Source organism: Tauraco erythrolophus, chromosome 17 (genome assembly GCF_009769465.1).
Source record: "Tauraco erythrolophus isolate bTauEry1 chromosome 17, bTauEry1.pri, whole genome shotgun sequence".
Classification (NCBI taxonomy): Eukaryota; Metazoa; Chordata; class Aves; order Musophagiformes; family Musophagidae; genus Tauraco; species Tauraco erythrolophus.
Window position 1 is genome coordinate 9889376 of NC_141481.1, and position 14152 is coordinate 9903527.

The 14152-nt window shown below is 42.3% G+C and overlaps 1 protein-coding gene across 1 annotated transcript in view; it reads right to left on the reverse strand.

The window, feature by feature from the left end:
* MAD1L1 (mitotic arrest deficient 1 like 1) overlaps positions 1 to 14152 on the reverse strand; it is a 384548-nt gene that overhangs the window by 252546 nt on the left and 117850 nt on the right. Inside the window, 1 exon segment of the mRNA XM_086622170.1 lies at positions 7858 to 8002. Coding sequence (XP_086478296.1) covers positions 7858 to 8002 — 145 coding nt within the window.

The following is a 14152-nucleotide window of genomic DNA, read 5'->3' on the forward strand; positions in this document are numbered from 1 at the left end:
TCATCTAAGTAGAAATTATGTTAGACACAACATCAATCAGAACAGAGAGGCTGTCCTTGTGCCTCCCCTCGAAAGCACCAGATACAAAGACAGTAACGACCACTGTATCATTAGAAGGTTCACCAGATACATAAAAAGGCATGAGAAAGAATTACATAGAATTGATTCCCAAAAAATTGCTAAGATAATTTTCATGAGCTTTCATGCTTCTAAAAGGAAAAGGGAAGCAAGGCCCATGAGTCAATTCATCTTCTGCCTCCAGGCTGGTCATTTGAAGCTAACATTCACTACTTCCATGTCGAAAGCCCTCAGGTGACTAAAGTTCTACTCTAACAAAGCGTATCACCTTCATGTCTCTGTGGGACAAATTCCTGTAGGTACCCATACAGGTACACAAAGAGGTAGAATACCCAAAGTCAGTGAAAAGGCAAATTTATCCTCTAGCAATGAAGAATTACGGCAACACCGGATCAAGAGCAAAAGATCTCACTAGAGAGGATCCAATGGAAGGCAAGAAGGTAAGGGCAGACCCAAACACCTGCAGTACCCACTGCCAGTGAACAAAGTCAGTCATCTCAGATCCAGAGACCTCTTCAACAGATGCCGACTGACAAGTCAGAAACTAAGGGAATTCTTAGGCTTTGAAAAGTCATTTTGGAGCAGGATAAGGAAGCGAGAACTCAACAACTCTCTTTTCTTCCTTGAGTAAAAAACGTGAGTAGTAAACCTGTGACCAAATCAGGGAAAGTAAGGAAGCTCATGTCAAGCAAAGAAAACCAAGCAGAAGGAAAGCACACGCTTGTCTGGGAGCCCATGCCAGAAAACAGACATTTCTCCCATCTTTTAGAAATCTGCAAATCTCACTTGAGAAACAGTAACATTTTCTGGTTTAGTTTAAAGATCCTTCCTCCTTCTAAATGGTCTTTGTGCACTGCTTCGAAAGTACTACAGACAGCCTCTTCTCCACATTGATTTCAGCTCTCCTTACTCATTCTTTATAGAGAGATTCTGCAATTGTATTAGCAAATGATATTAGCAGGCCTCGTGGAACAGCCTGTTTCAAAGGAAAATGGCTTGTACTCACTTTATCCTGGAAGACAATTTCCATTTGCTTAATATAGTCATGATATTTTGCTGAGGTAATTATACTCTTAGCTATCAGTAACAATTAAACCCTTAGACTGAAGTTGCTTAATAAAGGTCTCAAAATAAATAACACATTCCAAACATAATATTTTAAAATGTCAAGCATGCAAACAAGATCTTGTAATGATTATAACAAAGCATCAAGTATAAATCAGCACAAAGTTAGTTTGTCATTGTACAAATCTCTGCAAAAACTGCCGTTACAGCAGTGCGATTCTGATCAGAACACTACCGAAAGGGCAGCGCAGGCACTGCAGATGAAACCATTTCATTAAATGGTATGACTGGTTCATGAGGAAGGCAGGGTGAAGCCACCAGCTGCTATGTTTCTATAGTTGCAGAGCTGAGTGATTTGTGTAACACAGTCAAGGCCGTGGTGAGGATGACAAAATTTGTATTCGTTCTTTTGTATTTTCTGTAGCAACTTCCATGAAAACTAGAGTCAGACCATTCCATTACAAGCTAAACAAAACCCAGAAGCAGACAAATAAGAGGGTACAGACAAAGGAGAAAAAACACTCTCAAACTCTGAGGTCTAGAGATATTTGAAATTAGGTCAATAAACCCTAGAAAGCTGTTACACATGGAAGGGGAGAGCACAGTTCAAACATCCTTACAATGCAGACAGTAAGATGATGAAGAAAGGTGACACAAACCAGTGACAGACATTTAAAAAAAAACACAACCAAACAAAAAAACCCCAAGCAAACAAAACCAAAAATAAACAAAATAAAAGACAGGAAAAGTGTTGTCAGAATAAATATTTGGAGAATCTCCTTGTGAAGCACCCATTTGTGGTACAGCAAATTATCTCCAAGGCTGCAATATTTGGGAGGCAGTTGCCCAAGCTCCAGAAGGCGGTTAGGTGGATCAGAACTAAAACATGACACAGTAAGTAACTGAAAGAAGTAACTCAAAAAAAAAAAATTACAAGAAATTTGGGTTATACAAGGGGAAAAAAAGTCCCTGTGTTAAAAGAAATCTTCCCAGAACTCTCTTTCCCTAAAGCACCACCACCTGACAGGACACAAGGCTGTCAGGGACCAGCAGAAGCAAACACAAAACACGGTATTTCCTCAGCCCCAACAGAAAACGTCTACAGCAGCAGTCTTCAAACCCCAAGCCCCACTTCCTCCTCACAAAACTTTATCCAGTAACCCAGACAGACACTCCTGTATCAACCAAGAACACGAAGCCCAACGGAAGATTTTTCATAAAAGCATCTACCTCATGTCCAACCTGTTAGTCCTCATCTTTTAAAAAAGGCACCCTACAAGAGGAGTCTGGGAATTAAAATTCATGATGTTACTGGATACTAAAAATTACAATTCAGCAGAGACCTGTTCAAACCCCTGGTACTCCACAGGCAGCAATTACCTCTTTCTCTCTGTCCCACAGCGGTTAATGATCTTCTCTCTTCCCTTGCTATCATCCCCCTCCGCCCATAACTACCAATCACCTTTTCTCTGAAATTATTTAACTGATTAATATAATCAAGTTGAAATTAAAGGGAACTGTGCTCAATCTAAACAGCTGTTGAGTCTCTTTCAAACACAGAGTGTGTCTTGTCTCCCCTCTTCTCAAGCACACAGGATGATCCAGTGAGTACCACCTCACTCGACACAACTTGCCTTGCTGAATCACAGTGAAATGGCTTTAAAATGTATTTATTTGCAGGCACAAAAAGGAAGATAACTTCCATGGGTTTATAAAAATCTATGAAGGAGAGACACGATGAGCAGAGGGAAAGGACTGGCAAGGGTCAGGCTGACAGCAGTCAGTAATCACGCGTGGAGCGGCAGCACAGCTGGTGATGCATGAGTAATAGTGCCACTTAAATGATGTACCTGGAGTCATGGAGTGGATCGAAGGAAGAAGCATCGTATCGTAACAGCCAGGGAAAAGCATTCAATACTGCCCATAGCCCAGGGGAGCTGCTCAATTCTGCCCCAAAGCTGTCCATGCTTCCTGGACGCAGAGCACAGGGTATAGTACCCAAAAGAAAGTCCGTTACAAGGCACCTGTTTGCCAGACTGGCTGGTTTTATTGCTACTGAGTGCAATATTTAAAGTTAAATCTTTACATATCTCAGAAAAAGGGTTAATTCACCTCCCTCGCTGAACCCCCGAAAGTTTGAGATCCTTCCTTCTACTTTAAAATTGTCTAGCTCCTAAGAAAAAAACATAATGCAAGACCCAATACGACAGAGAAATCATCAGCATTATTTTAAATTTTTACTGATTACAAAACAAAGCAGATGGCAAATCAAGTCATGAACTCCGCATCTGCCATGCTTAATGAACAGTTTAATTACCTAGTCCCATTTCTGATGCATCTCTGCCACTGTCGGCTCCGGGAGTCACTTACACACTCCGCACTGACTTTCGAAGATATCTCTAGGAACATGTGGCATGAACAGTCAGCTGGAGTTGGTTAATCAATACTTGTTTAATCTCCAACTTTTATGGAGATGGCCTAAATTATGTCTCAATAGAAACAGATTTCCTATCGGATCACGTGATCTGGTGGAACGCTCAGAACACAAAATGGAATTTTTCAGCCCCTTCTCCAGGCAGCAGAGTACCCAAAGGCAGACAAATGCACAGACGGGAAATAAACACAGCAAAACAACAACATCCAGTACAATCACATTAATTCATTTGCTGCGTTTTGCCTTATACGAGAGCAAGGGATGCAATTAGGACAATGTACATTCACAAAGTCTACAATTTGAGAAGCAAATTGGACTCATTTGGAATAAGTTACAAGAAGTAACTGAAATTGGGCTGCACATTTTAAGGAGCTGCTGAGCTGCACATGCAGGAGGAGAGGCTGGCAGGTGTGAACCCTGACAGCAGCTAAGTAAGGAATACAGCTAAGGGCTGATTGCAACCAGGTAAAAAAATCACATGAGGAGAGGAGGAGGTGACAACACTAAAAGGATCCATGCACGCCAACTTTGCGCCTTCCACATCAGAAGGCTTTGGGAGTCCTTCAGTGTGCCTTTATTGCTTTTCTCCAACCTCACTTCTGCTGCACCAGGTTCACCGGTGTCTCCTGAAAGCTGCCCTCCTGAAACAAACAGACCAGAGCTTTGTTTCCGTTAAATACTGACTCAATCGGCTGCTTGCACTCAGATAAGGATTTTTCAGCAAGGGCTTTTCATTTTAGGAGACCTACATGTCACAAAATTTCCTAAAAGAGTCACATTTTTGCCATTCAGTAGCAGAATTGACTATTTTTAATAAGCCTACTTCAGAAACAAAGACCAGGAGTTGTGTGCAAAGCTCTCAGAAAAAGATAAATACTCACGAGCTTAAGGACAACACAAAAGTCAGATAAAAACTGTGTAGGTAAACATGGCATTCAAAGCCAATACAGCAGTAAATCAAAAAGGAAAAAAGGGCAGAGGTGGACTAGGTCTTTCCCCAGCACTTCAGATAATCTCCCACTACTGCTGTAACAGAAAACTACCTCAGGTAATAAAGCAAAGATTAAAGATTTCCCTAAAACTCTGAGCAAAACCAAAGCAAAAAGACAGCACAACAGACAGTGAACCCAGCCAAGTGGATTTCTAAAAGAGCAAGTGAATACATCCCTTCAAACATCAATTTTTTTTCATCACCTTAAGTGAACAGTGACACTCCAGGAGATACCTTCAAGCCATCCATGTCTGAAAACCTGTAGGGTGTCCAAATCTAGTCTTACATTTCACTGAAAACATGTAGATCAGAAAACTTAAGTACTGCCCAGATTTACAAGGACATATAGGAGAAAGTAATCAACTAACATGTTCTAAACAGCAGTTTGTCAACAGGAATAACCAGGACACAGTCCTACGCCAATACACTGTCAGAGGTGGAGTTGTTTGGGCGGGACCACTGCACTAGTATGTCAAAGACTGGAGAACGCAGTTCTTCTAAGTCTGCCAGGGAAGAGAGATTTGTAGTGACTCACCGAAGTATCCTATATTGACATTGTGCCAATTCCGAACAGCAAACCAACTGGAAAGGCCTCAGTAAGGTCAAGAAAGCCCAAAAGAAGCAAATGAGGCGAGGAAGCAAGCAATGGAGGGAGAAGCTAAATGCACTGAGATGGAAATATGAGAGCAACCAAGAACGACAGGGACTGTGGCAAGTAGAAAATGAACAGGACTGAACAAATGAGACGCACAACCTGTGAAAGCCAGAAAGTATTGCTTGAATCTTGAGGAAAGAAATTCAATAGCCATAGAGAAGGAATCAGACTGGCAAAGCAAGTACCTCCCAAGGAGAGTATGTTTACTACTAAAATATTAGGTACTGCTGTTATCAAATGAAGAACAGCTTATCATTTTCTATTGATCTTTTAAAACATTTTCAAGACCTGAGACTTCCAGGCTACAATTCGAGCCCAAAGAAACGATAGCTGTTACTGCATTAAACTTCCACTGTTAAACACATCTGAGGCCTTTCCCATCCTTACTTGCTCAGCATACAAGAACATATCTGCTGCCCTACTAGAGGGTCAAACATACACAAATGCAAAAATCACACTATCAAAAGCAATAGCAATTCAATCACACATATAATAGTCTCCCCCAAATTAGATTTTCACAGTCCTATTTAACAAGACAAAGATTCAATAGCGAGAGCTCATCTTTTCCTTTCTCAAATCACATAGAAGCACACTGTACTACTGACACTACTAATTAGATGATTAAATACCATTCTAGGTGATATGCTTTCAATGTAAAATAATTATTTTTAATAGGCAATGAATTCGCTCAATCTCATTTTAAATCACAATATCATACTTTTTTAATTAAATAAAATTCCTTCTTCTGATTTTGCATGAGAAGAACAACCAGCGGGAGAAACAGTGCCAAGGAGAGATTGCCCAAGTACCATAATGTGTGTACTTCTTCACAAAGGACCCCTAGCATTCTCTGAATGGAATATAAATTTTCAGAGAACAGCAAAGTCTTTATTCCTTTAAAACAAGTCAGTTGAGGAATCATTCAGCACACTGAAGACTTCCACTGTCAAAACACAAGTTTATTTGCCATGGTCCAATGAAGGGCATTTCCAACTTTTCCTCTATTCCTCTGCAGGGGAACGGTAAGTGGGGTAGCAAACAAAGCAAGGGCTCTATCTTTCTATATAAATTAGGGTACAATCCATTATAGGACAAACTACTGTTGTCTTTGTGACCCATACTTAAAGAAAAGTAATGATATTTTTGTGTTCTATGACAAAGCATGTTTCTGCTGAGGACTGGAAATAAGTTAAAAAGGGAATATATTAGAAACCACCTGAGAAACTTCCTTCAGCGCTGAGCAGCCCAGTGCAATGCTACATAGCCGAGAAGGTTGTAAAACAAGGATTTTTAGCAGGTTCAGTATTCACCTGTGTCATATCCAGCCATGCCAGTACCAAACTAGAACAGGATGGAGGGCTGTCTGCTGCTGGGGGTATTAGAAAGACTGAGGAGAAGAGATGCCTTTAATGTTTCCATGGAGAGGGTTTGGTCCATCCACCCTAATGGCAGTGCCTGCCTCAGTGTGAAGCAGAAGAAACCACTGTCATTTTTCTCTTCTCACACATGCGACTCTCTGTGGCATTAAATTCTGCAGCCAGAAGGTCTGAAAGAGTATCCTCTTGCAGAGTGGTTCCTTCATGCTTCAATAAACCCTGCTTACCATGTATCACAGCTTCTTTTGGATCAACGATGACACAGAATTACACAGAATTGGATGCAGCACAATTAAAACCAATCAAAATGCTTTAGTCGACACTGAAAATTAAAACCTAAAGCACAAACAACAGAACAGCTCCTTTCCCTCTTGCTCAGACACTCCCATACCAGCATCTTTCCTCCCCGTAGGCAGTGACGTGCCTGGCTCCCTCGCACGTGCTGTAACTACTTGAGTGTGACCTTATGCACACACATAAACTCACTTACGTGAGTAGGTTTATAACGTCAGGGAGATTGTTGAGATGAGTGAAGTTTTGTAAGAAGCATTCTTGGAAAGTGAAGTTACTATCATTCTGACTATAGAGAATGATTATTCCCTTTGGGGAAAGAGCACTCTCAGAATTTAATATAAAGTTTTCAATGCTCTACAGACTTCAAAATTATTGTATGGGATTTCATCACGAGAACATACTTGATATAGGATAATGCAGACTTCTTTGATATGTCCTATAGAAAGAATCTTAAAACGTATTTTCAATTTACTGGTCTAGTGCCTACCATTACATTTGAACAGACTTTCAGCGTAAGAGGAAGGGGAATCTCTTACTCTCTGTAAATTGTTTTTCCACAGGAACAGTTGACAAGGTGCGGTCGTTTCGCTCTCTTTAGGAAAGGAGGCGATGCAGCCAAAGCCATTATAAATTCCTTTCAGTTGCTCAAAACACTCCAGCAACAACACGATTCAATTCTCTGCCCTCGCACAAATGCCAAGCCTGAGACGAAGTCACGTATGGCCAGCACAGCATAAGCCCAGACGGGGGGAACACCAGCATAGCCTTAGGATGTACTAGTACTTTTATTCTAACACAGCCCTAAAGACCAGTTTTGTGTCTCTCATAGCACCCACCACGCAAAGACCCCATAGCAACTTTGTAGTACCAGTTATGGAAGTGAACAAAGAAGAAATAGCAAGGACTACAGCTGCAGGAAAGAAATAAGGACATAGGCTTTTCCAGACATTATCTAGAAACTCACCTTGGTGAGTAGCAGTACACGTTTCTGCAGCCGTCTGACCAGCGCTTCGTGCTGCTCACGTTTCTTCCTCTCATCCAAGAGCTGGCTCTGAATCCGTAGTATTTCTTCCTGTAGCTGCTGCCGGGCCTTCTCCAGTATTCGGGCACTAAGAAAGATATACAGACTTGTGAAATCTTGACCACTGCCTCTTAGTCAGACAGACCAGTAAAACCCGAGAGAAGCATCACCATGATAGAAGGAAGCTGAGGCTGATGCCATTTCATCTTACAGCCGCACCACTGGAAACCGAGTAGCTGCAGTCTCATTATCAGCTGTTCTCAGAAAAAGATATGAGAGAAGAACCATTCCAGTGACAGCAGCTTCTTGTTCAGCACAAGACAATTATGGAACCTCACATATACAAAGCACTCAAATAATTGCATTCTCTTCCAAAATTAACGAGTTTGCCTTTGAGAAGATGCCTCGTTTTCAACAAACGACACATAATCTTGGTTTCTACTGTATCTTTTAATCTTTTTCTAACAAAGTAGAAGTAAAACTGAGGTTTAATATGATCTGCTTTGACAGATAGATAATACTCAGCAAGTAATTATAGCCACCACCTGCACATTGATCTTGCCAGCAACCTACATTGGAAGAGAAATGCCTTCTGAGGCCAGGTGATTAGCACTTCTTTTGCAATGTGGACATGATTCTCAATTAAGCCAGAATAACCTGGGCCCTCTTCTGAGCTCTCTTTGCAGCACGATGGGGCGATGCACAATTATCTATGTATTCCTGGAGATGTTCTTCATATATGTCCTCCAGGCCTCAGTCTGCTGCTGGGACACTAGTGACAGCTATTCCAATGCACTCATCAAGCAGCTCATCACAGATCAAGTATGTTGGCAAAGTATTTGATCAATACCAAAATAAGAGTGAAATAATTCCTGTGATTGTTAAGAGTCAGTTCATAATTTAAGTATGACAAGTTTATCCAAGACTGCACTAACTTTAAGTGCTTAAAGAGCAAGTAGGATATGAAAAAAGTATCGCACACAAGTCAAAAACCCTCAAGCAAGCTAGAAAGATCAAACCCAACATCTCTAGCTTACTCAGGAACAGATCTTTGTTTCTCTGATGCTAAAAACACTGGAAAATTTATGAGTGCTTCAGAGGAGTACTCTTTATCACTACAATTAAAAGACAATAAATAAAAATGCTTTTAAATAAAACAGCACTATTGATAAGGTACTGTTTAGATAGATCTGAAAGAGAACACTGTCTTAAAAGACACTCTTAGTATAAATCAAGTACATCCTGCACTGCCAGGTCACCAAATTGTACTTCTTGGGAAATTTATGTAGGAATTCATCAAAATCCCCAAGTAATGTCTTTGTATCTCAAAATCCTCCTCCTTGAAGAAAAATATACATTTTAAAACACTGGATGAATTAGAAGCCTGTTTAAAGCTCTAGTTCAACTTGGAACCATTCACACACCAATTTAGTAATCAGGGACTGTGAAATAGTCTCTTCATTGTTTTATTCAGGTGGGGAAGTTCATCAAGAGGGCTAAACATCTGCATTTGAAAATGGATAATTTCATTATCAGGGCACCACTACTTCCTTGGTTCTGTTTTAATTAAACAGTTAAAAAGGGAACCTGTGCCCAAGAGCAGTATCTATGGTGATGGAAAATGAAGTGGCACCACCCTTGCACTGGATGATTCCTTCCCCATCCCAGCCTCAGCAAACATCTCAAATTCAGTCTTGTAGATACTTAATAGAAACACCGGCTGCCTTCTTATTGAACAATGCAAGAATTCCACGGGATAGAGAAATCAACTCTTGGCAGATTCTACAAAATAAATCCACATTAAAAAAAAATTCTAGAGGCCAGCATCCAAAGACAACAAATAATGGGTTGAGTCCTAGCATACTGTAAAATATAGGGTATTAAGTAGGGTTAAACGATATAACCGAGACATCAAATGTCACAAGCACATATATGTAACTCAAGAAGGGTTTACTTACAGTGTACAAACCCACATCATTCAGAAGTTACAGCTGCCAAATCACAAAGCTTCCCACCACTGCTCTCCAGCCCACCCTTTTGTTGGAGGCTACCACTTTGCAGTACAGCTAGCAAACTCAACCATGTGCTCACACCTCCGCTGCCCTGTTCACAATACAGCACCCTACACCTCCAACACCCCTTCAGGGGCCATTTAGACTGACAGTAATTTCCAGTAGATGGACACAACTTGGGCAACATCTCAAAATGTAACAGGAAGATTCATCACACCATGCCTCTAGAAATCCTAGGCTTAAAACACTTATGCCTCTTTCCACGGCACTTATACTAAGACAGACTTTATACCCATGCAGTGCATACGTGCCACTACCAAGTTTGCAAGAGGTCAGCCTCCAATACAGGGCAGAATGGATGGGTGAGACCAGGTAACCTCAGCTACTGTCTTAAGATTCATTACAGTTTGTTCAACAATATTCTTCTTTTATGCATAGAGTAAACGTAAGTGCAAAGATCTCATCAACTGTGTTATAACAAATTAAATCACACTGCAGGAACCTTACTGCAAATATTATTTGCTCTATCAAAGAAAGAGTCCTGATTAGAGTCAGAACAGAAGGAAAAATGCAAACATAAGATCAAATACTACAAAACAGCCAATCTCGCATTTGATTATTGCAAAACATTTTGATAGGACAGTGGAGAAATCTTTCAATATTGTGACCTATTTCTATAAACGCTGAGTGGACTGACAGATTATGATTGAGTTGACATTCACAAAGAAAAATGAGCTATGTGCTAGGTTTCCTTCTTGAAATAATGAAAAATATCTGAGATTCACATCTCATGGAGAGCACAGACATTCAGCCACATTCACGCCTCTCAAACTAGGTTGGAAAGTGACTGTTTTAAAACACGAGAAAAGTTAAGCCAAGAGAGACAAATAGGCAATTTCCTCAGCCATTGCATGGTGTTTTGAAAGAACACCATCATCTGTTTGCATTTCAGCCTCAGATCAAATGTGATGTTAATGTATATAAAATTCAAATGCCAGAGATGTCTATGAAAGCAGAGACGACACTCAAATTCTCTGAACTGAGTGTTACCATAGGTTTCCTTGCTATAGGAAGCATGAAATTCAACTTCCTCACAACTCTCCACACCATGCCAAAGCAAATTATTGAGATCCTTTCTTCCTCTCTTCGGACAGACTGATGATTTTTCCAGAAACTGCACCAAATGAAACATAAACTGTCTATAAGAAAAAACCCAAAAAGAAAGTTATATTCCTTATTGACACAAAACAGGATTTGAAAGTAGGTGCCCAGCAGCAAATGCCACTAAAGTTAGACATGGGTACTCTTCTTCCACACTGACGATACCTACGGCTTTTCAAAAGTAATTGCTCACTCAAAACAAATATGTAAAAAAATAAAGTAAAATAGGCCCAAAATTCTAGTTCAACATAAGCTTGGAGAACTGGCATTTTTTAAAATCTTCGCAAGTTCAAAGTAAACCTTTTAAGCCTTAAAGAGAAAGTCATTTCTGTTTATCAGCCTATTAATGTTCCTTGTTCCACATCCCAGCGAATGAGATGCCAACATCTTTCTGTTCTGAGCTGTTGAGACTCTTCATATTTTGCTCTTCCCTTCTGTAATCCACTTCAATGTAGTCTTAATGATAAAACTTAATTTTCCAGAATGTTCTTTGAAAGACTGAGAACAGCGACGGCAGAGAGTGAATGCTGAAGCTATAAGATAGATTTTAATAATCTCCTTCAAAAAATTACAAAAGCAGCTGACAGCTTCCCCCCCTCAATGATCCAGAAAACATTATTTTAATCATTCCATCCTTTCAGTAGCCAAGTTACCACCTCAGTGATACTTAAAAAAATAACAGGGAAAGCAAACAGGATGCCAGAACCAGTCTATGCATCAACCTGAGAAGAAAACAAGAGGTCCACAGCAGCACAGAGACAATTAGAAGAGCATCACTGTCTGGGTCATGTTGCAACTCAGGAATAGATGAGACACTTGCACATACCAGGGCCAACTGTCAGAAACAAGGATCACATCAAAGCGAAAGCACCGAAAACTAGAGAGCGTGGATGGGAAGAACATGGAAGATGCACAGAGGGAAAACACGATGTCAGTGCTGTTGCACGTATATAACAGAAAAAAGAAACACGCTGCAACTATCAACATTTCCATGACAGAGTCCAAAATAAAAAGGTTAGCACACAAGCTAATGAGGCAAAAAGGAGCAAGGGAAACTGTTTTGTAGCAAGACATTTGGATGAAGAAAAGCACACCCGTTCGTTCCCGAGGCTTGACGACTTGCAGCCTTCTCAACATATCTCCCCATTTATAGACAGCACACACTAAGAGATAAACCATACTGGAAACTGATAAACAGAGAGCTTGAACAAAAATGTTATTTTTCATTCCAGCTTTTCTCCTCCAGGTTTTATAAGCCGACATGAAGGCATAAGGAGCAACAGGGTAACTCCAGTGTGTCTTCATCTTGTCCAGTGGATAGCAGCAGACATCGCTCTCTGGGCCCTCTCTCAAGGCTCCTTCCAGCTTCCGACTTCTGGCACAGATTTCTTCCACTCTCAGCCTCTGCCTAACCTGCCTCAACAGGAACCACCATCTGGGATGGGAGTTGGAAAATAGAAGGGAGAAGATGATGACAAAAATAGTCTGACTGTGATAGTTTGATGTGTGGGGGGGTGTTCTGGTGGCAGGGGAGGGGATTTGCTCCCTGTGCCACCAGATCTGAGTCCCATCCCCCCCGGGGGAGGTTGAGCCAAGGCGGCGCCTCTGCGAATTGCCCTATTTAAGTTGGGACAAAGGGGCGGGAAAGGGCTTTTTTTTTGCTCAGGAGCGAGGAGAGAGCAGGAGGGCGCTGCCCTCGCTCCCGGCTCCCGGCCGAGCGGCCGCTCGGGCCCGGGCCCGGGCCGGCGCCATGTGCTCAAGATGGCGCCGGGGAGCCGCATGGGGGACTCGGTAAGCGCCCCGCTCCCGGGGTGCCCGCCGGGCCGAGCTCCCCCAGAGAGGATTAATATCTAAGAGAAGACAACCACAACGACCGGGTCAGCAAAGATGGAGCAGGAGGAGGTGTACTGGAGCTGAGGCTTCCCTTGCAAATCGGTGTGAGATGGCAGGCGGCCCCCCTGCAGCCAGGGTGTACTCGGCGGAGCAGCGGCCCACTCGTGGCCTGTGGAGAAACCCACGTCGGGAAGGAGATGCCTGAGCCCAGGAGAGGTCGTGGAGCAGGGGATGCGCGACCAGGTACTGTTGATAATGGGGCATGGAATGCACGACGAGGTCGTGGAGGCATCTGGAGACCGTGGGACGACCCACGCCGACGCGAGTGGCAGCAGCTCCCTAAGAGGCCGAGACTGGTAAAGCCCGAACTGGTGCGATCCATGGGGAGGATTGCAATCCTGCGGGCAGGACTTACTTTGGAAAAGTTTGGGGACTTTTTTCTTTGTGAGTAGGGGATCCACCGAAGCAAGGGAAAAAATGGTGTAAAGACTCCTCCTCCTTTAAGAAAGAGGCGGCAGTGAACAACATGGATGAACTGACCTGTACTCCCCCATTCCCTGTCTCCCTGCGCCGCTGGGGGGAAGACAGAGCCAGGAACGAAAGGAAAATAGGGGGTGGGGAGGTGTTGTTTTAAGATCGGGCCTTGTTTTCTCTTTTCTCCTCTCAAGTAACCGGTTTCGTTCCCTTTTGTCTTTTGTTAAGTAACTGTTAATAAATTGTTTTGTTTTTATGAAGAAAGCCTGAGTCATGTTTTGCCCGAGACCATGTTGGTGGGTGCTCCCGCTCGGTTCTTGTCTCGACCCTCAGTCCAAAAAAAAACCACGACAATTTTGGCGCCCAACGTGGGGCTGAGGAATTCGAGATAGGAATAGTGATTGGGAGAGGTAACGGGCAAAACATGGACTCCAGAGTAGTGAAAACAGAGGGACCTTGGGAAACTTTGATTGTTGTGTTTGGTGAAGGGACTAGGGGTGGATTGTTTGTGAAATGTGTGTTCTTGTTCAATGTTTTAACTGAAGTTGTGCCTAAATAGGGAATTCGCAGAGGCGAGGGGTGGAATGTGATAGTTTGATGTGTGGGGGGGTGTTCTGGTGGCAGGGGAGGGGATTTGCTCCCTGTGCCACCAGATCTGAGTCCCATCCCCCCCGGGGGAGGTTGAGCCAAGGCGGCGCCTCTGCGAATTGCCCTATTTAAGTTGGGACAAAGGGGCGGGAAAGGGCTTTTTTTTTGCT